We start from the raw sequence: 27,194 nt of genomic DNA on the forward strand, positions 1-27,194 counted from the left end.
GCATTTGGCTCTGCGCTGCTTTAGAAATGTAAGATAATAGGAACATGCAGCAAAGTTCATTCATACAATCACGCGTTTGCACACAAACGCATGTGTACACATGTACAAACATACTTACTGATGTTAAAACAAGCACAAATAGATTAGATTGTGCATTCAGTTTGTGCACGTACTAACACTGTACACACAAACACACAAACATCTCCCCCCATCCTGTGGTTTTTGCTTGGCCTGTTTTCCCAAATGAGCAACTGCTTCTTTGTTGGGCTGGAAACTGCAAAATAAGCAAAGCCCTGGACAAGAACTCGCTGCCAACTTTGTCAGCTTCACATACTCATAAACTGTGTACTCCACTGTTTTCATGTCGCTCTCTGCTCACGGCAGAAAACTACTCTCTGCTCGTTTTATGTCATCCATCATTTTATTTTCATTTGTTTGTAGAGTGTGCTGAATCGGGGAGGTGGGGGAATGCTTTCCAGTCTGTGGCTGGTTTCAGCTTTCCTCCTGTGGTGGACGGAGACAGAAAGAGAGCGAGAGAGTGGAGAATTTTTTGTGTGTTTCTGTGTACAGTATGTGTGTGTGCGCCGAGTCTGCGGGTGGGAATCAAGGAAAGAAATTCACAGTAGAGCTGGAATTATAGTTTTGTGGAAATGCATATATATAGTAAATGTCTTTATAGATCTACAGTATGCAGAAGAAGTTCAGAGAAAAAGTCAACATTCAAACCACAACTATATTTATAATGACATGTCCTGAACAACAACAGAGGGATGTGTTAAGATGAAAAAAATCTTTAACTGTATTTGAAGAGGACACTGTGTTATTGTACTCAGCGGTTTCATGAGCCAAGTGTGTCACCGAAGGCAAAGAAGACTGCAATCCTGCAAACACGGATGTTAACGATGCAAGATTTAAAGCATTTTCAAAGTCAACACAGACAGCTTGTGGTAGGGAGAAACACTGAATGTAAACGTAACTCCTTTGCTAAAGCTAAACAAGTAAGAGTGCAAAAATGATTTCATGAGTCGATGTTTTAGTTCTTGTGTGCCTCCTTCAGTTCTTAAAGAACAAAAAAAATAAGAGATGCAATAGAACGACTTGATGAGAGCCACATACATGAGACAGACCTAAAGCACTTCTGCAGGAAGAATGGGTTAAAATTCCTCCCAAACAATTTGCAGGTCTGATCCACAGCTACAGGAAGCACTGGGTTGAGGTTAGTTCTGCCAAGGGGAGGTCAACCAGTTATCACTTCCAAGGGTTCACATACTTTTTACACCTAAAGAAACAAGAGGAGCCATATGGATCAAATCTATGCTGAAACGTGTTTTTTCTCAATTTTGTACAGTATATCATAATAATGTTTCTGTGAGATTACATGCATAACCAGACAGGAATGTCTTAAATAAGGCTTTATTTTTGCTTTATGACTAATGATAAATCACAATACTCTTATATAAAGATCCAGTATTGCCACAAACCAGTCCAGCTCATTGATTTGTAACTCCACTCAGTATTGGCCTAATCCAGTTGGAGACATAAGAGAGATAGATATGACATCATAAATCATGTGGGCAAATCTCTGCTGACATAATTGTATTTTCTCTCAGCCTATACTGTCATGATATACTTCCACCTGCTTGCTTCAGCTCTTACCTACCTTCCCTACCTCGTACCACATTCCCAAAGTTGAGTGCTGGAGCTGCACACTAACTTTTTTCCTGTCACACTGCCTGTCTCTCTCTCTATTACTCACTCTCACACAGTCATGCATACACTCAAAGCCCCCTCCTCTTCTTTTGCCTCCTCCTTCCCTCCTCTGTACTTCTCTTCGACTGCTCACTCACACAGCACCGGGCTGTATAGGGGGACACTACATGTCCCGCTTCTCTCTCTCTCTCTCTCACACACACACACACACACACACTCCCTCACCACCTCACTCTCTCTCTTGCTTGCTCTCCTGCTGTTACATTCCAGTTGTCTATAGTCTGGTTTGACTTTCTCTCTCTCTGAGAGTAGGAAGGAAGGGAAATCTAAAAAGAAGAGAAGCAACAGAAACTCATTCAGCGGTTATACTTTCCGGATGAGGAGAAGAAAAGAAAAGGAAACTGTCTTCATACTCGATTTGACTCAAAAGGGGGGAGTCACTATAAAGGACCATACCTTCTTAAAGGGGCTATCCCTGTTTCCCTCCCTCCTCCATTCTTCTTCCCTTTTTGGACCGTGCCGTGCTCCCTCATTCTGATTAGGACCCACGGTGGACTATTCATGTGAGCGCTTGTTTTTACGGCAAAGCTGGTTCCAGCTCTCCTGGCGGGAGGGACAGGAGCGGCAAGAGGAGGGGGGAGTGTTTGACAAGAGAGAGAGAGAGAGCCACACAAACACACACTCAGAAAGAAAGTTACTGCCTGGATCCAGGACGATTTTCCATTCAGCAATGCGTGTGTAAGTGTCACCTCGTCTTCTGCCTGGGCATGCTTTTAAATGTCTCTGCTGTATTTACTTTGGTTTCTGGGCTGATGTTGTGAGCCTCTCGTGTTATTTGTAAAACGGGACCATCCTATTTGCTTTCCATTGAAAAACCTTTAACCTTTGGATGTTAAAGAGTAATTTCTCTATATTGCTTCTGCAATTTGACACTCTGGTTTAATTTCTACCTGTTGTAAAGTTTAAATGCCTCCCATATCGTAACCCTCAGGAATAAAACTGCTGTTTTAGCTCTCACTGTTAACAATGTGACATAGTGTGTGTGTTATTCTTTGGAAGCTGGTATGTGTGTGTGTGTGCCCTACGATTCCTGTAAAACATGAGGAAACAAGTGTTCAGAAGTGTAGAGGGAGATTTTCCCGATTGGCTGACTAGATTAGACTCTGACAGGGAGTCTGTTCTGTAGGGTCTCACGTGTGGGCAAATGTGGTAAACATAGGAACGACTGCATGAGATCCCCTAGATACAGACAGCAGCACACGCTGCACAAACATATGACTGAAGCGATACCTGACAACACCCTCCTCACTGGCAGTTCGGTGCACAGTGAAACTGCTTTAATCCCTCAGTGTATTTGCTTATGCGTTTCCATAGATGGTCAGTGTTTTTTTCCTCATGAGCTGGTCTTACCAGAACAGCCTCTGTTGGCAGGAGACTGTTAATAACCACAGGGTTCATAATACAGTAAAACTAACATGGGCAGGAAGTTGTTCACACACTCCAGAAACTGCTGTTGACTTTACTGATCACTGAAAATATAACTAGAAGTCTATGACACACTTGGAATTAACAATTAGTGTGTTCTCAAGTCATCAAGTTGTGCAAAACAGTCAACTGCACTTTCCCAGACCCCGAAGTGACAGCTTCACTCCAACTGTCAAAACGTAATGTACTAATCAAGGAGAAATCCATGAAATGCAATTGATTGTTTAGATGGGTGAATCTCGCTTTACAGCTTTTAGAAGTGAATAGAGTCTCTGCAGTGCTGGCAGTGCTATTCCAAGAGTTAGGGTCACTTGAGGTTTAGACAGCTCCTCTCCATGTTAGGCTTTGGAGTTTCCTGCTGCACCTCTAGTCAAATTAATATGACGATCTTTTAAGGAACTAAGTGAAACAGTCTAATGAAACACATTATTTGATCACATGAACTTTTCTTTTTTATAATTTTGAACCTCTGGACTATACCTTAGCCTGATCAGTCTAATTAGGTGTCAGCTATTATTGTGTTGAATTCGCAAACTCCAGAAAGTCGTTTTATTTTTATTTTAGGGAATTATTCAGTTATTCAGTCTCATCACGGTGTGTTAGAGATGGTTTCCTAGTTTGATCCGATGCTGAACTCAAAAAATGTTTCGTGTTTCCTCTACATGTTCAATTGCAGAAGCCCCTCCTGCAATTGAACATGTGTTTCTTCCAGAGAAGCCTGGCTTGAGCGAAACACCTACCATGCTCAACTACTGGCAGCGCATTCACACCACCCAAACGCACGTCACCCCTCGTAAACAGGACAGAGAAACAGAGCGAGCTGCTTGTACCAGACAATGGCGCAGTCAGGTCCTAGTTTCTAAAATGACAAAATTGTTTAGATGGTTTCCAAATGGTGTGTGTGTGTGTGTGTGTGTGTGTGTGTTTCATTCCTGTCTGTTGTTAACGTGTATACAATAGGTCTGTGCTCCTGCTGCCCTGTTTGTGAGACTGTAAATGTGTAAGACTGTTTTTTGTGTGCATGCATCCACACCTACCTCAGCCAGGTTTCCCTCTAATTGACGCCTAGCTGTTCCACTGTAGCGCCAGTTTGCAGTGGCGGTCCAGGTCCTCCCAAACCACAAGGGACTCTTTGTTTGTAATTTATGAATTAGTGTGTGGTTTGGGTTACGAGAAGAGAGGGCAGGCCAGGGGCTGATGGCACAGGAACAGGAATAAGACCATCCTGTTTCAGCATGCGTTTGGATTAGCTGGGTGTTAAAACACATTTGCTTGTTATTTCTCATTAGCAGTCTGGAAGATGGAGGGACAGCTTGAGACTACAGTAGAAATGATTAACGACGAGTGGCACAATGAATGGGTGTCTCTGTCTTTACTCTCGCTCGCGCCCGTTTCCACGTTCGTGTTTGACAATGCTGTGTAAACCTGCGTCAGGCCATCAGATAAGGCTGACTGCTCCGTTGTGAAAACAGAACAAACAGAAAGCCAGACCCCCTCGTTGTCGCCCTCTTCATCATCACAGCTTTGTGTAGCCTCATACCCCCATGCTTGGGGCACTCTTTCCACCATCCCTTCACTTCCTTTTGCTCTTTTTCATCAAGTGGTTTTATTTACTTTGTCTAGCCTGAATGGAACCTGGCACTCTCCTAAGCGTTGGCCTGGTTCTCTCACAGAAAAGCAAAGCCCTCTTTCCTTTCCAATCCCCCTCTTTTTTTTCCCTCTACCCTTGATTTGATTTTTATCCCTTTCTTCTCTCTTCTCTTCTCAGCATGCATTCCTAATGGCTTCAACTGTCCGAACGTTTTCTTTTTTCTTTCCTTCCTATAGTGCCCTTCCTTTCCTCCTTGCTTCCTTCCAAACACTTTTTCTCTTGTAACTGAATAAATGTCATTTTGAAATGTACTGGGAGTTTGAGGGGCTCTCCTGATAGCCAAAGCAGATGTGTCCCCCAAAAACACTTCCTGGCATTCTTCAACAGCAACATGCAGCTGTTTGCAGAGTGTGCTACTCTTTTTCTGTCCTCTATATCCTATATGCTTTCACCTACCACCTTATTGGTAATACCTACACATCCTCATACCATTGTCCATATGGCTTTCTTCCTAGCTCCTCCTTTCTGCTACTCTATGTGTCCAGCGTCCCAGTCATTAACCACAACTTGACCCCTATATCTATACACCAACCCTACTCCCTTGTCATAGCTGCCAGAGACCCCAAGCCTCACATATTGCACACCACAATCTCTGTTAACAAGCTCACTTTACAGACCACAGCTCACTGCTGAACGGTAGAGCCCCTTTCTTTACAGTTCATCTACAAGAACCTTTTTCTTTGGCCAATTCTTTGAAATTGATGGAAGTTTTAACAGACAAGTCCTCTCCGGGAGGAGCAGTGTTTTATTGGGCCTCTGATGTCTGTGTTATTGCCTGATCTGGTCCCGGATAGAGGGATTGGAGGGGCCTCATAGCTGTGGGGAGTTGTTTATCTCCCAGTGAGATTGTGGGGGTAAGTCCCCTGGATCCTGGTAGATTTTAAAGGTCATTGAGGTGGGATGAGGTGCAAAAAAATTGCATGAAATTGCAAGATGGGAAAAAGTGAAGAAGGACACATAATCTCTCATTTGCAGTATTCAGATGTTTGATTTTTATATATGGTCTTTTGTTTGTCTTGTTTGATGTTGCATTGGAGGAGTACATTTGCCCTGATGCCAAGCAGTGGATCGATGTGTATGTTGTGCTCAGTCTCCCATCAGGCAGATCGACACATGAAGACAGTGAACCCTTTGAATAACTTTATTAAACAGGGTTTCTGACTTTTTAGTTGCCCTTCAACAAACTTATCCAGGAAAAGGAACCGTTTCTTGTAAGGCCTCCTAGTCAGGGTGAAGGACACAGCACATGTGAGAAAAAGCACGAGTGTCTGTATTTGTGTGTGTTTCTGGATGTGGTGGCCTTAGAAGACCCTTCCCAGCAGTCCAGTTAATTAAACCAGCGGAGCAGTGCACCGTGAGTAAAACAGAAGAAGACCGGTGTACATACCAGCTACAGTAGGTGCTCACGTCACTGTTTTGCCAAAGGTGTGTATGTTTGCTCTCTTTCCTGTCCGGCCAGCTTTGTAGAGACTAGACGTAGATCAACTAGTATCTGCCTGTAACTGTTTTAATCTGCTTGGAGTAAAACATGGATAGTGTATGACATCACAGTTTACAATCCTAATGCTCCAACTAGCATTTTGTTGTAGTTACAAACAAGATTATAGATTTTTCTTTCTATAATCACTGTTATAATTTAGTTTTCTCTAAATAATAGTGAATAGTGATGTGAAATAACTCAAGATAACATTTTAAGACTAAATACTTCATTAAAATACATGCTACGATGTATATTTTTGCTGTTGATTGCCTGGATAAATATACCATCTGGCATGCCAGTGTACTGTATTTGAATGTTGGATTTGGAGCATGAAGAAATGCCATGGGGTAAAATCAGCAATGCTGCTGTTCCCTTATGGGGACTGGCATAGAGTAGCATGTGGTGTGTTTTTACAGCCCTCTGTTTCGCCTTTCCCTCTCCTCTGCCCCAGCTCACCCAGCCTCACCCCCATTAAACTAAATTTGTTCTGAGAAACAAGGATTGCTGGGAGCCCAGAAACATGTGCTGAACAAGGCAGAGAAAATTGATTTAGAAGAGGATTTTGTAGGACAGCATGACAAAAAGAATATTTAATTCAGAGAGGGAGACAGAACTGTTGGTATACTTTGGCGAACATGTTAACTTAAAATACTTGTTACACCCTACTTGAAACGAGACAGAAATGAAAAGAGAAACAGTGATAAACAGTGAGAGGAGGAGACACAGAAAATTACTCTCAGATAAACAAAGTTTTTTATGTGTTTTGCTTAGGATGGTTTCTTATTAGACGTTAGGAGACTTTCAAAAAGCCCAAACACTCCTCAACAATCCCCTGAGTCTCCCATTAAGGGTTGAAATGTTTTGCAGCAGGATTACAGGGTGACAATTTAATGAGGACCCAAAGACTCCATACGGAGGTTTTGAAAGAAGACTTCTATCTAAACATATGCTTTTAGTTCAGGATTTAGTAGGTTTCAATATACAGTAAACATGTGTTTTGGGTTGCGTTGCCTTAGTTGTTTTATCACTGCTGTATTTCAGGTTTTAGAAATTAGCAGGCATGCTTAATGATGTCTGTAGATTTTACAGCAGAGGGTTTTTGAATGAAGCATTAAATGACTAGCTGCAGATGTTCAGCAGGTTTTCAGATGTCTCCCAGATCAAGGCAGAACATCTGCTGTGATGTGAAGTTGTGCAAGTAATATCTAAATAAGAAACTAAACCATTAGGGCAGAATTTTATAATTTTGTTATTTTAACTTCAAAGCATGTAGGCAATTTTATGTACGACAAGTAGCTATTGGACATGAGAACAGAGGGCCAGATGTACTAAGAAGGTTACGCTGAGCAATTTTCACTGTGGTTTTCATTATGTTTGTGACTTTAATCTGCATTTGTTCAGTGACTGATTTACAAAGTCAGCAGCGTATTAAGCAGTCAGGCCCTGTGCAATCGTACAGAAGCTTTAATACACACTGTGTGAGTGTAGGAGTGTGGGTATAGCTCAGTGGTGCACTTCACGGTTTGAGATTTCTATAAGATCACTATGATCAGATGACATCAATCTTGATTATAAAATCATTACTTTGCTGATAAAAACAATGACACAAAAACAAAAAAACATTACTTTATCAGATTTTATCTGCTTAGTACAAACTTTAGGGATCAGGCATCAGAGAACATGGTTTGGCATGTTCTGCACATGAGAACATCACCATGATAAAGATCTAAGATAGGAGATTTGAAAAGCTAGGGTCAGGCCACTCATCGTGTGCACTGTGAAAGGTCACTTAAGAAAAAAATATTGATCTCTGATTGCTGTTTTCAAGGTCAAAGGTTATCTGTTATCAGCAGCTGATAGGTCTATATTGTGTACTAGGCAAAGGTTAAAAGTTTGGTTCGTAGGAAGCACTTCACAATATATAACACTCTGAAAATGTAAATGTATACTATTAGATAGTATACAAAGAGGTTTGAATTAAAGGATAGTTCTGGTTGATTACTATCTGAAATGTTATTTACCACTTGAGTTTGTGGCGTTAATATTAAATGCTGCACTTTGACAGTATTCATAGAGGGTTTAAAATATATTCCCACACACTGAGATGTGTGCTACAGCCTGTCTTAAATAGCCTGCAGGCTCTGTGTCCCAGCCTAGCCCAGTACAGTAGAGCCATGCTGGGCTGTTATTTAAAAATCTTGCAGAGAACTCTATCACTGTGATCTCGAGCCAGATCCCACAGATCTACCCTCCAAACACCACCACAGCTTCGCTCTTCCTTTCCTTCCAAGTGAGGATGGAGGGAGGAAAAAAGCATGAAGGAAATATTCTCTCCGGCCTTCTGTGGCATTCTTTTTTATCTGCTTTTTCTCCCAGCAGACCATCTGTTTCCTGTCTGCAACATGACACCAGCAATTGATTGGGGTCTGCTATACTTGAGGTGTGGCTGCGCATACGATTGGAGGTTCATGATTAGCTGTATAGTCATGTATGTTGGCCTGTGTGTGATATACAGTAGATGTGCTTCACCTCAAGTGTGTGAGAACTGCTGACCAGTGTGTCATTGAGTCATTCTGAGTCATACTCAGCAGCTGATGAGATGTGGTAATGCATTATATTCTGTCTCAGCTGTCCTGAGTTGCTTCACTACATTTCTCTTTCACACACTTTTAAAAAAACAGTTTTTATAGAATCAATACATGAAATGTTCTGTGGTGAGTGGGCCTTATAGAGAGTATATGACACCGAAACAAGCCAGCAAATTAGAAAATGCCAAGTCTGTCCAAGTCATCAAGATGTTGCTACTATACTCCAATCACATTTTCACTCTCCTGTCCCTGTCTAAGCCTCTCCAATGGGAATTTTCCACCCCTAGGCTCACAGTGAAATGCTGGACGTCTGCCCCTACCAGTATGTTTGTTTTTTAATCGGCGAGCATAATGATGTTCGTCAGCTAAAGCAAAGCCAGACCTCCAAGTTGTGTTTGTTTAGCAAGGCCACAGCGAGTCCAGGACTCCGTAGGTCTGGTTATAGTCTTAGCCAAACTGGACAGATTTCAGTATGCTACTTACATTTATTCCAAGATTTTGGTAACTTGCTGATGGACACAAGCACCCATCAGTGTTCTGTTATTGTCGGTGCCAGCTTCCATGTAGTTCTGAGTACTGGATTAAGCATTAGTTGAAATGTGTTTAGGGAAAATATGTAGAAGGAGCCGGGAGACATTAGTTTAGCTTAGTGTAAAAGCAGAAAATGGGGCGATTGAGATTGAGAGTCTTTATTAGGTAATAAAATCTACATACCAGCATCACTGAAGTTCACTAATTAACACATCTAAACTTGTCAAACTATTATTTAAAACTCCTGCTTGTTCTTAATTCATCCTTTCCTTGTGTAATTTCTATTCCTTGTGCTATATCAACATACAAGCTTCAAGGGAAATCCATCATCTTCTCTTCTGTCCTTCTCTTTCCAACCCTCCCACCTTAACTTCCTGTCTTCTTCTGTGTCTCGGTTGACTCTGTGCTGGAAAGGTGTTCTGTGTAATGTGTGTTTTAGTTAAAGTGTCACGTGTTGACACCATTGCGCTGTGCTCCTACGAGTCTGCCTTATGTCAAATCTACACTGAACTCCCCGCGGCATTGTCAAAAAGACACAACCATGTTGATCAAATTGCATTTTCTAACCCCAATCAGAGGGTTTCTACAGTTGGATATTACAGGATATTACAGAGGTACAGCACAGATGTAATGAAAATATTGCATGCTGGGATGAGGAATTAGAAGACAGGTCATCTCAGCTGCAAAAACAGGTTGATTCCTATTGGGTGGAGAGATTTTTGTCGCGTGTAGTGACATTACATAAAATGTTCAGTAGATACGATTTATGTGGAACAGTTTAAATGTTTGAGAGAACATTAAAAGTGTCAAATTTACATTTATTTATTCACGGAGCTGCTATTTCAGAATTTGGTGGTGCGCAAGTAGTGTTCACCCTCCAACACAGCCTCGGCTGCACATTTGAGTTGTGTGTGCAAGTGCTCATACTGTACGGTATATCTCATTGAGACACATGTACAGTAGTTGATAAATCTGTTAGCCCAGTTTCATTATCTAATCACAGTGCTACAGTTACATTATGCAGGATTGCTGATGGATCCCAGGCACTTCAGCCACGGCAGCAGGTGTTTATTTTAAAGACTGTTGTAAAAGTGTCTCTGGCAGCCTCTGTGTCTACCACTCCTCTCACTGTCTCTTTCTCTCGTGCTCTTTCTCTCGCCACTCTTAACCCTGAGGACATGCATCTGCATCTGTTGCGGCTCAAGCTGTTTTAAGACCGGCCGTGCCTGAGTTGACAGGGGCAGAAGGGGACGCAGACAGAACACAGATTGGATGTAACAGGAAAGACAGAGCAAGACAAGTAGACAACCAGCTGTACCCTGAAGGCCTCTGCACAGAGGATGGAAGTGCTTAAGCTTTACGTTCAGATGGAACACACAAGTTATACAGCTATATCATCAGCTATGGACCCATGAGACTGCTGCTATTTATGTGGAGTGTGGAGATAATTGCAACACGTGTAGCTGTGTGTGTGTTGGTGCATGTGTGTGTGTGTGTTATTAAAGAACAATATATGCATTCAGTGCTCTCACTTGCTTAGAAACCCAAAACCTTAAAGGGAGAAATGACAGGAACTGTTTATAGAGGTTCTTTTCTCTTTTCCTCTCTCATCTGTCCTCCCTTCCCCTTCTCTCTTGATCACAAACAGCTGCTCAGTGTAGCCTGTGATAGCATCCACCTACCAAAGTCTATTTTCAGGGTTAGTTCTAATAATAGCTTATAGTAGAGTATTGTCTAACATCTACTCAAAAGGGTGAGGTTGAGTTCAGGTTAGGACTCATGTTCAGTACTTCTTCTGCTCCTAGTTAATATGTCTCTGCAGTACCGAGAATCAAAAACTGCCACAATAAATACATGCTCAGACTTTTGATGGGATATTACTGATTTAATTAGTCATTTCAGGATGATTGAGATGAAATCCTGATGGATTGGTGCCGTGAAACAGTTCAGCGAAGAAGCAGCAGACTAAACAAACCGTGGATGTTAATTCACGTGTGTGTACTGAGTGTATTTGTGATTACAAGATAATGACAGACTCAGGTTGACCCACGCCTCACCGTTATCATCTCCAACCGAGTCTGACCGCTAATATGGCCCAACACTGTCAACACATGAAGAAAAAAAATCTCTGTACACTTGTGAACCCACCATCTCCCACATCACAGTTTGAGCTTGATGATACTCAAGTCATCGTGGGTTTCTGCCTGTGGAATACAATAAGGTATTAATTAGTCTTGATTCTGGTTGTGACTCAATGTCACTTACGGCTCGTCTAATTACCTGCGAATGACAGAGCACAGAGGTGGTAGCGTTTTACCAAAATGATAAAGAAGGAGAAATGGATTGGTGTTTCGTTGGGAGTTATTTAGAATAGTGACTTGTAATCTCATCTAATCATTTAAAGTCCTAAACACTGCATGTCACTCTGAGGTTACCCACTCACTTTATAGAGCTGCTCCATTCACCCTTATTAAATATTAAGACAATTAGGAGAAATACTCTCACACATTTACTGTATAAACCCGAGACTGGAATGAATTTATTCTTATTTTCTTTACCAGCTGAAACCAAATCAGAAGCTTTTTGATGCATCCAACCGTGCGAGAGTTTGAGGAAGAATTGAGGAATGCGGAGAGCGAAGTTCATTTCAACCTTTAAACTCAGCAGGCTAATTTTAGCTCATCTATCAGCAAACCACCATTCATAGCCCAGATCCCAGTAGACGTGAGTGTTGCCAAGTGCTGATTTTATTAACTGTACAGTATGAGCAGTTGTTGCCTTCAGTTAAAGATAGCACCATTGTTTAGATCGGCCGTGACATATGTGTGTAGACAGGTTGGGCCACTATCTACTCCCCTCTCTGTTCCATGTCAGCGACAACGAATGATAGTCTCTGTCATTTGACGACTTCAGCAGCTCTGCAATCCAATCAAAACTCTGCATCCCATTACCTCATACCTCTGATATGAAGGAGTGAGTTTAGGCAGACAGCTTGATTTGATGATTCAGCGATGGTCACATCCTTGTTGACCCAGTGGCACATCAGATAATGAGGCTGTGCTGACCTCGACACTGGACCAACCTCTCCCACGTTCATTCGATAAGGACGTAGAAATACTAATATTAGCTTTCAATTAGGCAGCTCCCTTCTTTCAGGGCCAGATGTCACAGTAGACTTGAAAAATGATTCTACTACTGTATATTAGTATTATTTTAGATACGTAGCAGGACTACTGTGTGATATTTAACTCTCACATGTGAGTGTGTCTGCGTGGGGTCTGAGAAGGAGCGATTTTCTCACTAATTGTTATGAACCCACACTGTCAACAGAGCATCTATTCCTGTCGCTGCATCGATATGTTAATGACACCAACTGTGAGTGCGTGCACATGTGTGTTGTATGAGGAGTGTTCAAATAGCCAAAACAGCTGGGACTTTGGAATATAACTGATGGTTGTGGTGAAGTGAGAGTGATTACGTTCAGATCTCATGCTGCGGCATGTGTGCGTGTGTGTGTGAGCATACATTTGCATTTGTGGATGTCTCGCAGCAGAGGGATGTGTGTTACCCATTAAAGTAAATTAGGGAAAAACCTATGCTTTGCAGCAGAATGTAGGGCAGGGGGCTCAGTGGTGCAAGCTGGGGGGCTGAACTGTTCCACTCTCTCCATGAAGGAATTTATTCTCAACCCTCACTAGCACAGCTCTGGATGCTTTTAGGCTGTCACCATCCAACTATGTCCTGATTTGCAAGAACGTCACACAGTATACCTGTGTTTTGCAAGCTTCTCCAGCATGCAGACAAGCTCCTGCCAACTAAGGGCTTTTCTAGCCTACACATATCCAGGCTGACTAGATAACTGAGACCACTGATTTGATTAACTGCACAAGCATTTGAGCCAAAAGACAAAACTGAACTTTTCCTGGATCTCCAGCATTTGAGGCTTTGTTCTAATAACATTTTGTAAAGGTTTGCTGTCTGCTTCTGATTTCATGTAGTTACACTTAGTTACAAATAATCACAGCAGTGAACATCCTAACATGGCCAGTTTTCCACCAGTGGCCTTAGGTTAGCTCCAGAAGAGACTTTGGGGCGGACTAAAAGCTTTGCTGAAGGACATTGTTATGGCAGTTGTTTAGAAGTGGACAGTATCACCAACTGGTGGCATGCCCAACTCAAATTCAAGTTTTTCTTGAGTCCCCTTTGAATTTCTGTTTGCTCACACTGACTGAAATATGCAAACTCAAAATGCCAGGTTTTTTAATGGCTGTACTATTACTATTAAAAGCAAATCTCTTTCTGCCTTGTGCAGAATTGAGTGACTGTAAATAAATGGCTGTCCTCTAGGTGAGATTTGACTTATGATATGTTGTAGGAAATTGTCAGCAGTATGTTGTAATTCTCTCATAGTAGACACACACTCACAACTGAAACAGGACTAGGGAAAGCCCTCAGCTCAAAACCAGCAGTCCCATGACAGAGTTCACATTACCAGAGCTAAACCTGGTCTGCTTTGTATACACAAGACAAGAATGAGTTAATCATGCACGCTGACATGCATGCTTTCAGTCATATAGACATATAAAACCATTCATTCTCACAGTGTGTGGTTAAAGGGACACATTCATTTGTGGGAATATAAACATTAATGTCTCACCTCTCTGCACCTACAGACACACATTCACATCCTCATTCTGTGTCATTTAACACAACTTTATCTAGATGTTGCATATAGATTCTGTCCTCATTCATGTGCACAAACACACAGACCTCGGACCCCATGAGTTGCTGTCAGCTGGATATTGTTAAGAGTGTTATGACGAGGGTGTGAGGTGGAATGTGATCTCAACACCTTCGGCTTCTGCCCTATTCACCTTGCATGTTGTTCCGTAGGAATGCCATTACCTAAGTGAAAAACGGTTGTGTGTTTTATGTGCGCGCCTGTGTGTGGGCGAGTGGATGGGCTCTTGAAGGTGTATGGGCAGACGTCTGCATGCCTGTCTGTGTGGGAAGCGGGAGAAAAAGCATTTTGAGAGTCAGTATTTAAACAGTTGTGTGTGTATGTGTATCATTGTTTGGCCTTAGCCAGCATTTTAATGTTGCAGATTATGTTGGCACTGTATCTTTGCTGATTGAAACCAGACGCTTTTGCTCAGACATCTAACATACAGCACACACATACCACCACATTAATTCTATGCACTTACCAAAATTCCTTTATATCCCTTTAAAGAAATTACTGCCCAATGTATTATACATTTTGTCATCTGAGCACTAGAGTAGTTTATTCATGGTAGAAATTTCATTTAAAACGGAAATCAATATATTTTCGCAGCTGCAAATGAATCCAATCTGCCCAGTGTATCTGTTCTACACCCTTGTACAGTTTCTCTTGCACTTTCCAGTTATATTTATAAATAATTCATTTCAACCAGGCCTGGATCAGATTGCACATAATTCCTGACTTTAGTTACATCCAGAATAGAGTATAAAATACAGTAGATGAAGGTCCCCACATTAAGAGTGTGCGTATCACAGCGAAATAAAACTGTAGATTAAGCTGTCTGTTTCAGGGCCAAAATCACAGAGAGTTAAAGCAGAGCAAGCATTAAAGATTACTGAAACAATACCCAAAATATTCAGACCCCCGCATACTGTGCGCTCATATAGGCTGAAGCATGTTCAAATTATTGCCCCGAGGTCTGATCTCATTTCAGATTTAGGGTGGTTTAATATTTCATTATATCCCCTCTGGCTTACCAGGCTTTATCCTAACTGTGTTCTGCATGGGTCAGCATATGGCCCACAAACACAGACACCTACAGACATGCACACACACTCTGGCCTGCAGAGCCCAGTGAAAACAAAGCTGGGCTCTGCCAGTGTAAACACAGGCCATTGTTATGGGCACTTTTTCCCGCCTCGTATCTTCGCTCCCTGTGGCGATCCAGGGCTCTGAGAGGTACAACACTGGCACAGGTCCCATGTCATGGAGTTATATTAAGAAATGTGAGGACTCATTTGCCCTGCGTTAATATGACCATGTCATTATAATGCAGGCTATAGAGTGTGATTTATGTACTTGGTTTCTCTCCCTTGCAGTCCTCTTTCCCTATTTTACTGATTCAGTTTTTACTGCTTGGCTCCTTACAGTAAGTGTGGTTTGTGGCCATTTGCTTCGAGAGGTTTCAGCTTTTTGACAATTATTTTTAGACAAGCAGCAGGCAGTTTACTATACTGTACTGTCTTCTGCCAACAAAGTAAGCCTGTAGAGAAATAAAAGGAGAAATGACAGTTTGGATCGAGGGATGTCCGGGAGTTAGACGTGTTTTAAGTGTGTGTTTCTGCACACGTTATGTGTGTACGCATGCATTTTCTCTAGCTGTGAACATTTATAGTCATGTGCACTGTGTGTCAATTATATTCCCTTTAGTTGATGTGCATGTGTGAGAGACGTCGCTGTGGCGTCGCTCAACTATGACCCTGAGCCACATGTGCACCCAATTAGAGCCAATCAGAAGGCTGTAATCAGGGCGTGGCATGGGGATGGTGGCAGCATGGCAGTGGTGGAGTTTTAAGACCCATGATTAGTGTGTCAGACTGATGATGAAGGACAGGGGGAGCTGCCAGATCGAATCCCATTCCTTAATTTGGCTGCCTTTTCACCTCCTCATATGGGAGCTGTGTTTATTTATTTTGTGCCAACCAGACCTGGATAAAATAAGATTTCAAAGTCTTGGTTTTTTAACCTATTTAGATGACAGATTGGTGTGGTTTGCCACATGAGATGATGTAATCAAAGAATGGTATTCAAATGTATCTGGAAGTTGCAACTTACTAGACAGTGTACAAAAATATGCAGTAGAGAGATCAGAAGTCATTCGCTAAGCCTCATGGCAAGAAGAAACTGGATCTACATTACTACATGTAGGTTTCTCTATTCAGTGGGCATGTCTATAATATAAAGAATGTTTTTCAAGGCTTTGTCTTAAAGTTAATGATGAATTAACTGATGAATGAATGGTTAATAATTTTAACAATAACCTTCAATTATTAACTTCAAGCTCGCTAAAAGCAATTATTTCTCTACCACACCAGCTTCTAGTTGATCCACATTTAGTATGTTATATCACAATATCACAAAATAATATCTGCTGTAAGGTCTAATGGAGCTTAAAATGTATAACAAAACAACTTTTATGAATTTTCCATCTATGGTATAGGAATGAGGCCCTCAAGGACAGCTACTGTTATGATATGTTGTTCTAATGTGTACCACTGCTGTAATGTCATGGTATTGGTGGTGTAGGATTATACACACCATGCAACATCTCCAGTTTGGCCAGGAGCAATCCCTTCACCAATATTTTCTGTTAATCTCTACCGCAAACTTGTAAATGTCAGTAGTCAAATGTTCCTCCCTGTCATCATGGTTGGCTATAGCTGGAAAAAAACATATAATGTGTCGAGGGCACAAAGAGAATCCAGTGGAGGGGCGCTTTGTTAGGTTTGTGTTGCTCTTTCCGGCAATTTGATTGGCTTTTGGAAAACATCCAAAGTCCGTCTCTGGAAATTTGATCAGTGTGTTTATTCACCGCTGTTTAAACAAATGGTCCATTTTTACCCCAAGTCACAAGTCACAATTTTACTATTAGTGCTACTGAGGTCAGCAAAATCAGGCAGCAGATTGTCTTTCATTGGCTATTTGTTTCTCAGGAGCAATGATAATGCAAGAATAGCAGGCAGTAAGCTGGACAGGCAGTGATCTGTAAAGCTATAAATCACCATTGATCTGAGAGGGCAGACTAACGGTGACCGGAGCATGGCCCGGCCTCCAAAACCACATGTGAGCGGGCAGGAATGTTTAGCCCACTACATTGTGGGTTTGTGTCTGGGGGAAAGAGTGCAGACTCCCTGACTCACAGGACACTGTGAGGTTGGGGAATGAAGTGGGGGCAGTTTAACTTTCGGGAATCACAGTGAAGGTCATGAGAAGTGTGTGAATCATGACGGAGATGCCTTCTGTAACTGTTCCTCACTCTTCCATTGCCATATTCTCCTTATTTACCTTCTCAATTTATCATAAATGAAATGTGAAACTAACATTTTATCTAAATCATTTTTCATGTTGAAAACTGATAAAATCTTTAATTATGTTTGAAAATCGACTAGTTCCAGCCTCTAAATGCTGAATATGTTAATATGTCTGTGCTAAGATGGTCTTGATTGATAATTTTTTATTGTATTTCTCTTATCCTTCTGTTTGAAGTTCCAAAGAAGTTGCTTCAAGAGCAGGAAACCGAGCCATCAGTGTACTCCGCACCTCCGAGCGCCCATGACCCCAACATAGTAGGAGACAGCCCTCCAGAGGGGAGTCCGGTCAGAAGACCTGACACTGTTCCAGGTGAACAAAACAGCAAACACATCACTTGATCCACTCTCCCACAAACACTCAGCCCCCCATAGAGAGTAGCTAACGCTAAACAGTCTTCTGTTCTCTCAGTCATCAAAAGGTTCAGTAATTCAGGGCTGAAGTCAGGACATATATGTATGTACTTTTAAGGTCACACAGGTTCAGTTGTTTCCTTATGTCTACAGTTAAATTAGTCTATTAAATGTCAAACTCCTACAGAGCGAAAGAGGGAGACAATAAAATGAAAGAATGGCAAAGAGGAGAAGGAAACTTAAACGAAGCTTTACTCCAGAGGGAAAGTGGCCTGGGTCCAGCACACCAATTACTCTGTTCAGCTCCCCACTGAACTGATTAGAAGGACAGACCAAAGAAAGAGGATTCGAGAAAAGGGAACGGGCAGGAGAAGTGTGCTGCAGTTCTTACAGCTCCTAATGCATGAATAGCTTCACTTCCTTGCACTGGATTCCAACATTTCACCTGTAGCTCATGTGAAAAAGTCAGACATTTAAAGAGGAAACATTACGGAGGGAGAAGAAGATGCTAGCAGTGTCTTCTTAATTCACATATTTCATTATAACAGCATCAGCTATTCCTTTATCTTGTATCTGTTCGGCAATCTTCAGTAATCTATTTGTCCATCTATTTCTACGTGTGTCAAATAGTGGGATTGTGGTTAGTTGGTCGAATGCTAGCTGATGTGTGTGTCACAGTAGTAGGTCCAGGTGGAAACATTTACCTCCTCAGTGAGCAATTCCAGTCTAAACAGCATTTATCAGATGATGAGGGCCTAACACACCTTAGAAGCTCTGCAATTAGAGGTCACTGGTGTGTGTGACAGTTTACCAAAGCAGGCTTACCTACACTGACAAAAAATATCAAGTATGGAAATATGACTATGCACACGCAGATCCTTAAATCACAGGTCACAGAACTATATGCTGTATGTTTATTTTGGCTCTCTTATCTTAAGGGTTGTTTTGAGGCATCCATCATTCAAGGTTAACTAGAGGCATCTGTACTCAAAAAAGACTGGAACAGCAAAAATGACTATGGGAAAAAAGTCATAATTTCATCTTTTATTTAATGGTGTTTTAATACATTAAAAGCATAAATAGCAATTAAATAGCATAGCACCTATTAGATTACCTAATTTCAAGTAAACAAAAGTATTGGAACACAAGGCAGCATGTAAGTACTGAAATGGAAGTCGTGCTGTGATGGAAGTCCCATGGAGGAAACAGTCATTCCCATCTATAAATAGATTGTTTTCGGAGATGGGGATTTGGGGAGCTTTTGGGTTGCCAAAGTACACATGTTTTCCATGTGGCTCTCTGTTCCTTAATGACCTGAATGAATTGGACAGAAGCGGATGTTGTGTTATCTTCTGAATCAGACAGCTCTCGGTGAACATGTGTGTGTTGTTATGTGTGATGCATCTTTCTACATAAGCAAATCTGTTAAAATCTGAAAACCACTTAGGATGACGCAGCGAATACTGAACACTGTAGTCATTATACTTCAGAGACAATACAGTACCGATTTACTGTTAATGACCCACTAGTGCCGTCACATTCTGACTGTAGATGTGGTTTACAGCACACTGCTTATGTGTCACTGCATGTGTTGCCACAGATTCTGATGTCAAAGTTTATTTATGTTCCACAAAAGAAACCTTGCAAACCCATGGGTTTTTTTTTTCTAAATAAAGAAACTGCTAAATGATCTACCCATCTATGCAATCTGGTTTGTGCTGTTAAACTGAACCGTCCTGCTCTTTTGTCTTTTGCAGATAAGAAGGTGGTTAGGGAGACAAACCCCGACGAGGAGAAGTCTACAGAAACCGGAAGAGAGGGGGCAGAACGTCCACTGCGACCCAGAGGGATGAATCCCATCATCAACTCCACCTCTGGTGCCAATATGGCCTTCATCAGCAATGCACTGGCAGCCTACAACTACATATCAGGTAGGGCAACATTCATATAATCGGACATCACACCACATAAGTAACCTAGCGTCTTGACCAGTGATGTTTGCATGGGTTTTATGTGTTGTACCCGTGGGTGGTATGCTATCATTTGGGTACAAACCTGCTTCCTGAAACGGAAAGGAAATTTGGAAAAGGTAGATGTGGGCCACAGGAATGCAGATGTTAGACTGAGATAGGATATACACACACTGCACACACTGTCAGTCACCCGCTCCAGCCAGCTGGTAAACCAGATGCTGGACGAGTTTGGGTGTTTGGATTATTCCTGTTTTACTACCTCCCACTCAAATTAACTGTTTATACATAGAGAAAGTAAAAGCACACAAAGTGAAAGAAAAATATCAGGCATACACTGTACATTGGTCAGTTTTTAGCATTAGCATTTTTTTAACATTTGATATATACTGTAATAATTGTATGGCTGAATGGTAACACTGAGCAACAAGACAGTGCCAGTGGACATGGACAGGATGTTTGGCTTGGTCTTCCTATTGAGGGGAACAGCAGTGAAGTGTTGTTCACCCTGAGCTCGTGGTGGTGGGACATGTGGAGATGCACACAGCAGCGTTGGCAGAATTCATGACACATTATAACCAAACCAAGAGACCAAGCCAGGGAAGTGAGTCATGTGAGCAACAAGTGTGCAGCCAATGTTCATTACAGTGAGTGAGCTGTCAAGTGAATTATTTTATAACAGACCGTGTCCAGAAAAGGTCAGAGGAAAATAAAAAATAAAAAATAAAGAGACCCAACATCAGTCAGAAACATCCAATAAATATTATTATTAAATATTAAACATGTTTTTCATAAGAACTTCACGAAACATCCTCCATTTTTGTTTCCCCTATAACAGACCACCCAGAGAGGGCAGCGCTCTTCTTCGTCTGCGGCGTGTGTTTGGGCCTCTTCCTCACACTCTTTGCCCTCGTGGTCCAGATCTCCTGCCGCACCGACTGTCAGCCCCGCCAGCGGCCCCCTGCCAAAAAGCGAGCACACCCCGCTGACTCGTCCTCCGATTCCAGCGACTCGGACTCAGACTGGGACACCACTTCAGATCTGTCAGCGAGGAGGCACCGTCGCTTTGAACGCACGCTTAACATGAACGTGTTCACGTCGGCAGAGGAACTGGAACGAGCACAGAGGCTCGAGGAAAGGGAGCGAATCATCCGAGAGATCTGGATGAATGGCCAACCGGACATACCTGGGACACGTAGCCTCAATCGCTATTACTAGGACTGCTGAAAGGCTTCTGACAGACAGCTGACTTGACTTGAACAAAAATTAGGATGTGCTTGGATTGGAAGGGGCCCGGTGAAGCTTTATAAGCAAGCATGCAACAGTGTTTGTGGACTCATACTGACGAGAACAATGGAGGGTTTTGCTGACTTCCCTCTCCGCTGGTTTGCATATTCCTTTGGGTATCATAAGCTATACCCCATTCACTAACAGAATAAGCTCCCTCTCTGCATGGTAAGCTCACCTCTTAGCTGCCTCATTCTGCCGGAAGCAAGAGGTGAAAGGCTACACTGCCTTGCCCATGACCTCAGCAGGCCCTTTTTTGAAGTGGGGATTTATGAGTTAGCTGCCTTAGACACAAGCAGACCTGCAGAGACTACACAGTGAATGAAGGACCAAGGCCTCAGCTGGGTCTGTTTCATACAGAACACTGTGCAGCTGCAGAGACTGTGACACTCGGAGCTTTATGCTCAGCGCCCTCCAGTATTCAAGTTTGGACTGTACAGAGGGACAGCTTAATCCAGAAAGTATAGTGATGAGACAAATTAAGACAATCTTTCCACAGTGAATAACCTTGCTGCCTTTTGAACTTTCTAAAACCAAAAAGATATTTGGGGAATTCATCTCAACCCTTATTAAATCTATTTTATAATATTTAATAGTTTATTGATGTGTATTTTTGTTCTCAATATGGTTTATTATGAGATATTTTTATACTTGGCGAAGGTTGTCTGGCACCTCAGGGATGCAATCCTAGTGTTTCTGTGTTTGGTTGATGTATTTACTTCCTAAGAAGGGGGTCGGCCCATTCAAACAGCTTTGTCAGCATTTAAAGAAAAGAAATAGAAAAAAAAATCATATGAAGAGCCTCAAAGAGGTTTTAGTAATTTAACCCTATTTTTGATACAGTATGTTGAATTCACAGTGCTGTGCCTTTTCTAGCTATTCAGTCAATGTTATCAAGAGTGCAGCTGGTGTATCGCTCAATAACCGGTCAAATAATTTATTAATTGGAAATGTCAAGCTTACCTTTGTTGTTGCTTTACTTGCATGAAGCGTTTGTAAACCCAGAATGTCTCTGTCAAACATTGCACTTGCTATTTCACCAGATGTAAATTAATGTAATAAAATTATGCCAATTTTGTACCAATGGATTTTGCAACTGTTCAAATTTCGAAAGAAGGAACCAGCGCTCCAAAACACATTTCCAGTGAACATTGAACAAATGTAGTGAGTATTTCCAGTTTAATAATATAAGCTATTGTGAGTTGAGTTCAGTTATGCACTGCCCTGGATTCAAGCAGAGAAATAAGTATAGTTTTCATAAAAGGCTTGGTATTATAAGAGTTAAAGTACGCAGGACACATTAGAGTCACTCTATAAAGTTTTGTAATTGTGCCAGCAGCTGGTAAAATGAGACCAAATTATGACTCCTGTGCTTGGAATAAACTATCTTCAAAAATAACCTGACTAGTTCTTTTGTTGAATACTATGAAATGAAATGCATCTTAAATTGTACGTTTAATGTGCACCGTGCCTGTGGAACCACTTATGCACAATGGTTGCCTTGTCGTAATGTAATAACAATTTTAGTAGTGCAAATACAGAGAGAAAATCCAAACAGTGTGATGAGGTAATCATGGACTCATAAACTTGTGTGGCTGGGATGTTCTGCGGACACTTTCATTGGGATTAATTGGCGTTGATCTCCCCCTGGTGGTAATTGCGGTGCCCTACAGTAAGTGTAATATAAGGTAATATTGTAATAAAGTTATTAATTGCTATAGTAAATACGTTTATATGCAGCATTAACTAGCTATGTGAGTTTATTGTAGCTCATTTAAACACTTGCCCACATAATTTAGCGGAATAAAACACGAATATCACATTAATATTTTAGTTTCTATTATTACTATTATAAAATTTATGGCTGATCTACGTTAATATTTAAATTCCTCTGTGTTTCGGTCTAAATATGTTGTATTTAAATATATTTATTTTTCGTTTTAATACTTTTTAAAACTCCTTTGTGGAGTTGTGTGGTTTCCATGGATACTGTAAACTGTCTCGTAGCTTCACGCACCAGACAAACGAGGGATAAGAAAGAAAACACAGTTCAACATTTAATATTATATTTAAAAAAAACAATACTTAACAACTAGTCAGCAGCCATGGATTACCGTCATGGATTACCGTTTTTACCAGGATACACTTTCCGGGATGTATCGGTAAGAATGTGTTAACGCTAGATAATAAAATCATCATTACATTTAAAACGTGAGACACGCAGCTGAGGTTTCACTTTACCTCAATAAAATCTGTTGTTGTTGAGCTTGTGTCAGTACAATTTGCGAATTTCTCTGAGATTGTAATGTATTATTGTGTCCAGCAGAGACTGACACAGCCTAATAATAAATAATAACCTAATAACTGAGTGTGGCTCATTTGCATCACTGTTAATATTCAGTAAACCGCTATGTTTGCACATTTATTGTGATTCACCTTAACTAACTCCTCTCTGTGATCTTTCTCTGCAGAAGTCAGCCTTCCATCGCCCCCAAACACTGAACTACATGAATGGCTATGCTCTGCCCCGTCGCCCCACTGTTGGCATTGGACAGGATCCTCTTTTATCTGAGCACCTGATCCAGCAGGAGCTCAGTGAGCTGGATGTTAGACCATCAGATCTTACATACGGCTCCTCAGAGGAGAGTCTAGCTCAGGATTTCATCCCAGCTCATGTGGCCCTTGACAAAAAGGTACAGTGCCACCGCGGCATTTGATATAGTGATTTTATCAATGGATTTCCTCTCTTACCAATGTTTGTTTTACTGACCTCTTGTCTTGTAGGTGCTGAGGTTCTACGCATACTTTGAGGAAGACGTCCTGTATTCCCCTGAAGAGTTGTACCGTGTTCGTCCCGTGGTCATTTACTACTACCTTGAGGATGACAGCATGTGCATCATTGAGCCCATGGTGGAAAACTCTGGGATACCACAAGGGAAGAGGATCAAACGGCAGCGTCTGCCCAAGAATGAGTGTGGAGAGTATTACCAGTGGAAAGACCTTAACCTCGGCATGGACCTGGAGGTGTATGGGGTCAAGTACCGCATCACACAGTGTGATGCTTTTACAAAGGTGCAGCACTTTGTATGAATGCTCTGGTCTTATTCAGTGTGTATCTAATACAAAAATATAGATGATTTCAGCAGGTTTGCTGTTTTACATATACTCCTGTCTGTGTCTGTCCCTCATTGACTCTATATAGGAATTTATGGAAAGTGAGGGCATGGTTGTGAACGACCCTGAGCCCATGCCAGAGGATCCTTACAACAAACGTCGCACAAAACCTCAGCCTTTCTACAGAACACCCCCTGAATTTGACCGCATGCACCAGTTTCTCACCATGGACCGCAAGGTAAAAGAAATTCCCTTCATTCCAAACTCACTGGGGAACCATTACAAACCCTAATCTGAACCACTGTGAACAGAAGCAGGAGTAAGACAGTATATCTGTGTAAGACACAAAACAAAAGACCTACTTTCATATAGAGTGCAGCACAAGTGAGTATTTGTAGTGAGAGAATATCTATACCCTTCCCTGTCAGGTGCTCCGCTTCTTTGCCATGTGGGACGACTCTGACTCTCTGTTTGGGGACACAAAGCCCGTTACCATCCAGTATTTCCTGGTGGACGACACAGTTGAGATCAGAGAAGTCCATAAACCCAACAGTGGCCGGGATCCCTTCCCTGTCCTGATGCGCAGACAGAGGCTGCCCAAGAAATTCAAACCAGGTGAGATGTAATGTCACCTTTAGTCATATATTTAAATTCCCTTTGATCTGATAGAGTAGGGAGAAGTAGTACAGACTGATGATTTCAACAACATCAAACAGAAAACGGCTGAATTGGTTTAAATGTAATTTCTAGACAATTTATGTGACTGCTTAACATGGATGTATTTGTTTTTCAAAATGTATGAACAGTTATGAGTTAAGTAAATATGTGGAATATTCCCTAACAACAAGACCATAATGAAGCATATGACTTGGTTCAGTTACAGTAGCTATTACTGATTTTGTGAAGACAACATTACTTTGGCTGTTATACCTATATTTTTAGCTGCAATCTATCAGAAAGAATGATCAAGAAAAACTGAATTTTGAGATTTCAAACTAGTTAATAACAGCAAAGGATCCAATAATGATATTTTCCTATTAAATTGCTTCTTATTTATTTCCAGTGACCTTCCCCAGCTGTGTGCTTGAAGTCTCAAAAGATGAAGTGGATCAATACTATTCACCCAAAGACTTCCGGGTGGGTCAAACAGTGACACTGCTTGGCCGTCGCTTTCAGCTGTATGACTGTGATGGCTTCACGAAAGAGTATTTCCAGAGGAACCACCCAGACATAGAGATGAAACCCACTGAGATACCAAAGGAGGTCGACACACTTCAGGGCAAAGAGATGGTGAGAAACAGAATTGTTTCATTCTTTTACAAAACAAATGAGAATTATTTGTCACCACATTAACCTCATGCATCAACATTGTCTATGTTAATAGGAGGTTCCTCACTACAATGGCTTCGGTTCACTTGAAGACTCTCTGCAGAATTGTTTGTCTCTAATTCCTAAGCCTCCCAAAAAGAATGTGCTAAAGATGCTGGAGAATGACCACAGAGTGTTGCGCTACAGTGCCAGACTGGTGAGACAGCATTTCTTAATGTATCTGTGCTGCTTCTTTGACTACAATTCATTTCTGAATGACTTCTAAGAAATAAATTAAAGAGAAAGGTACATTTAAAGCCACTGACCACAAACAGACTAATGATGAGCCGTCCTGTTTTACTGACACTCCAGGAATCCCTAAATCCTGAAGACGAGTGCAGACGTTTTATACTCTCTTACTTCCTGTCCAACGACATGATCAGTATTTATGAAAAGCCCACTCGCAACTCTGGTATCATCGGCGGCAAATTCCTGGAAAAGACACGCATTCCTAAGCCGAACTCTACAGTGCAACATCCTGAGTACTACTCACCTGCAGATTTTGCGATTGGTGCGACTGTGGAAGGTAACATGCTCAGCCTGTGCATTAGTGCATTAATTCCCTTGATTACCAAAAGAGTAGTTACTCAGAAACTTCAGTGTCTCATTTTAAAAAAAACTCTTTTTTTTAGTTTTCAGCCACCGTTTTGTTTTGACCGATGCCGACCAGTATGTGCTGACATACCTAGAATCCAACTCCAGCCAGATTCCTTCTCAGACACTGGATTCTTTGCGTCAGAAGCTGTGTGCTGGGACGGCCAATAACCAGCCAGGTGAGCAACGGGACTATTATAAACAATCAAAGAACACCAAAAACTCTTTTTATACGAGTAGGTGACATTTAAAAGAAGAAAAAAAAAAAGAACATATAGAGCAATAACAACAATGAATGCTTATACTTATTTCTTTATCAGGTGATGAAGCAGCAGAACCATCTTCATGACTTAATTCAACCCCTACAAGGGTTGAATTAATGAAACTGAATCTTGCAAAGTGTTTCTGGGCATGATAAACAAATAAATACTTGACCTGCTGCAAAAAAGGTGATTTCTTTATTACATGCTTCAGTCGTTAAGTCCTATATTAAACCTTTCGATTGGTTACTTCAACACCGAAAAATGACCGCGTTTCACCATTTTGTCAACAGATGTGCGTAAACAATAAATAAAAAATAAAACACACAAGCACACCTCATTTCAGAAAATTGCATTATTTAATAAAGTAATTAACAAACAATCAAAAGAAAAGAAAAGAAAAAAAACATGGAATGGCATGCGGTAATATCCAACATACATACTTGATACACATCTGTTAAGTGACCAGTGACAAAAAGTAGGATTTTAGACAGATGTAAATCATTGGGAGGAGCCCAGGTGACCACTCCTGGCCAAAAATCCCTTTGACATGATAAAGGGATAGTGTTAAGGCCAGCATACAGTAAGCTCATATCATCAGTAACATTTTTCTGCTCCAATGGACCAGACGAAAAAACAAGCAAAGCCGGCTCAATGGAAAGAGCTGTGCACAGCTGCAACGTCAGACAACACTAAAACCAATACAGTACT

At 41.4% G+C, this 27,194-nt stretch overlaps 2 protein-coding genes across 4 annotated transcripts in view; both read left to right on the forward strand.

Annotated features, from left to right (window-relative positions):
- Positions 1 to 22,546, forward strand: part of LOC113149361 (protein eva-1 homolog A) — a 52,556-nt gene extending 30,010 nt beyond the window's left edge. For 2 of the 3 annotated variants that reach the window (XM_026341448.1, XM_026341449.1), the window contains 3 exons: positions 17,715 to 17,849; positions 19,648 to 19,821; positions 20,699 to 22,546. In XM_026341448.1, the coding sequence (XP_026197233.1) occupies positions 17,715 to 17,849; positions 19,648 to 19,821; positions 20,699 to 21,078 (689 nt within the window). In that variant the 3' untranslated portion in view covers positions 21,079 to 22,546. Of the gene's footprint in view, positions 1 to 2,254; positions 2,449 to 17,714; positions 17,850 to 19,647; positions 19,822 to 20,698 lie in introns of those variants that run through there. The other variant, XM_026341450.1, reaches the window with a different exon arrangement.
- A 598-nt stretch (positions 22,547 to 23,144) lies between these two features.
- Positions 23,145 to 26,666, forward strand: efhc1 (EF-hand domain (C-terminal) containing 1). The gene is made up of 10 exons (XM_026341523.1): positions 23,145 to 23,309; positions 23,619 to 23,840; positions 23,932 to 24,219; positions 24,350 to 24,499; positions 24,690 to 24,876; positions 25,325 to 25,551; positions 25,646 to 25,786; positions 25,942 to 26,155; positions 26,262 to 26,402; positions 26,544 to 26,666. Exons 1-10 carry the CDS (start codon positions 23,253 to 23,255, stop codon positions 26,570 to 26,572), a joined length of 1,656 nt encoding a protein of 551 aa, XP_026197308.1. The 5' UTR covers positions 23,145 to 23,252; the 3' UTR covers positions 26,573 to 26,666.
- The last annotated feature ends 528 nt before the right edge of the window (positions 26,667 to 27,194 follow it).

This window comes from Anabas testudineus, chromosome 24 (assembly GCF_900324465.2).
Source record: "Anabas testudineus chromosome 24, fAnaTes1.2, whole genome shotgun sequence".
NCBI lineage: Eukaryota > Metazoa > Chordata > Actinopteri > Anabantiformes > Anabantidae > Anabas > Anabas testudineus.

Bases quoted from the DNA above. Each gene is read 5' to 3' on its own strand.
- efhc1 (XM_026341523.1), top strand. From the start codon at position 23,253: ATGGATTACCGTCATGGATTACCGTTTTTACCAGGATACACTTTCCGG. The intron at 23,310-23,618 runs GTAAGAATGTGT...CTTTCTCTGCAG, and splicing joins ACACTTTCCGGGATGTATCG to AAGTCAGCCTTCCATCGCCC. The intron at 26,156-26,261 runs GTAACATGCTCA...TCTTTTTTTTAG, and splicing joins GATTGGTGCGACTGTGGAAG to TTTTCAGCCACCGTTTTGTT.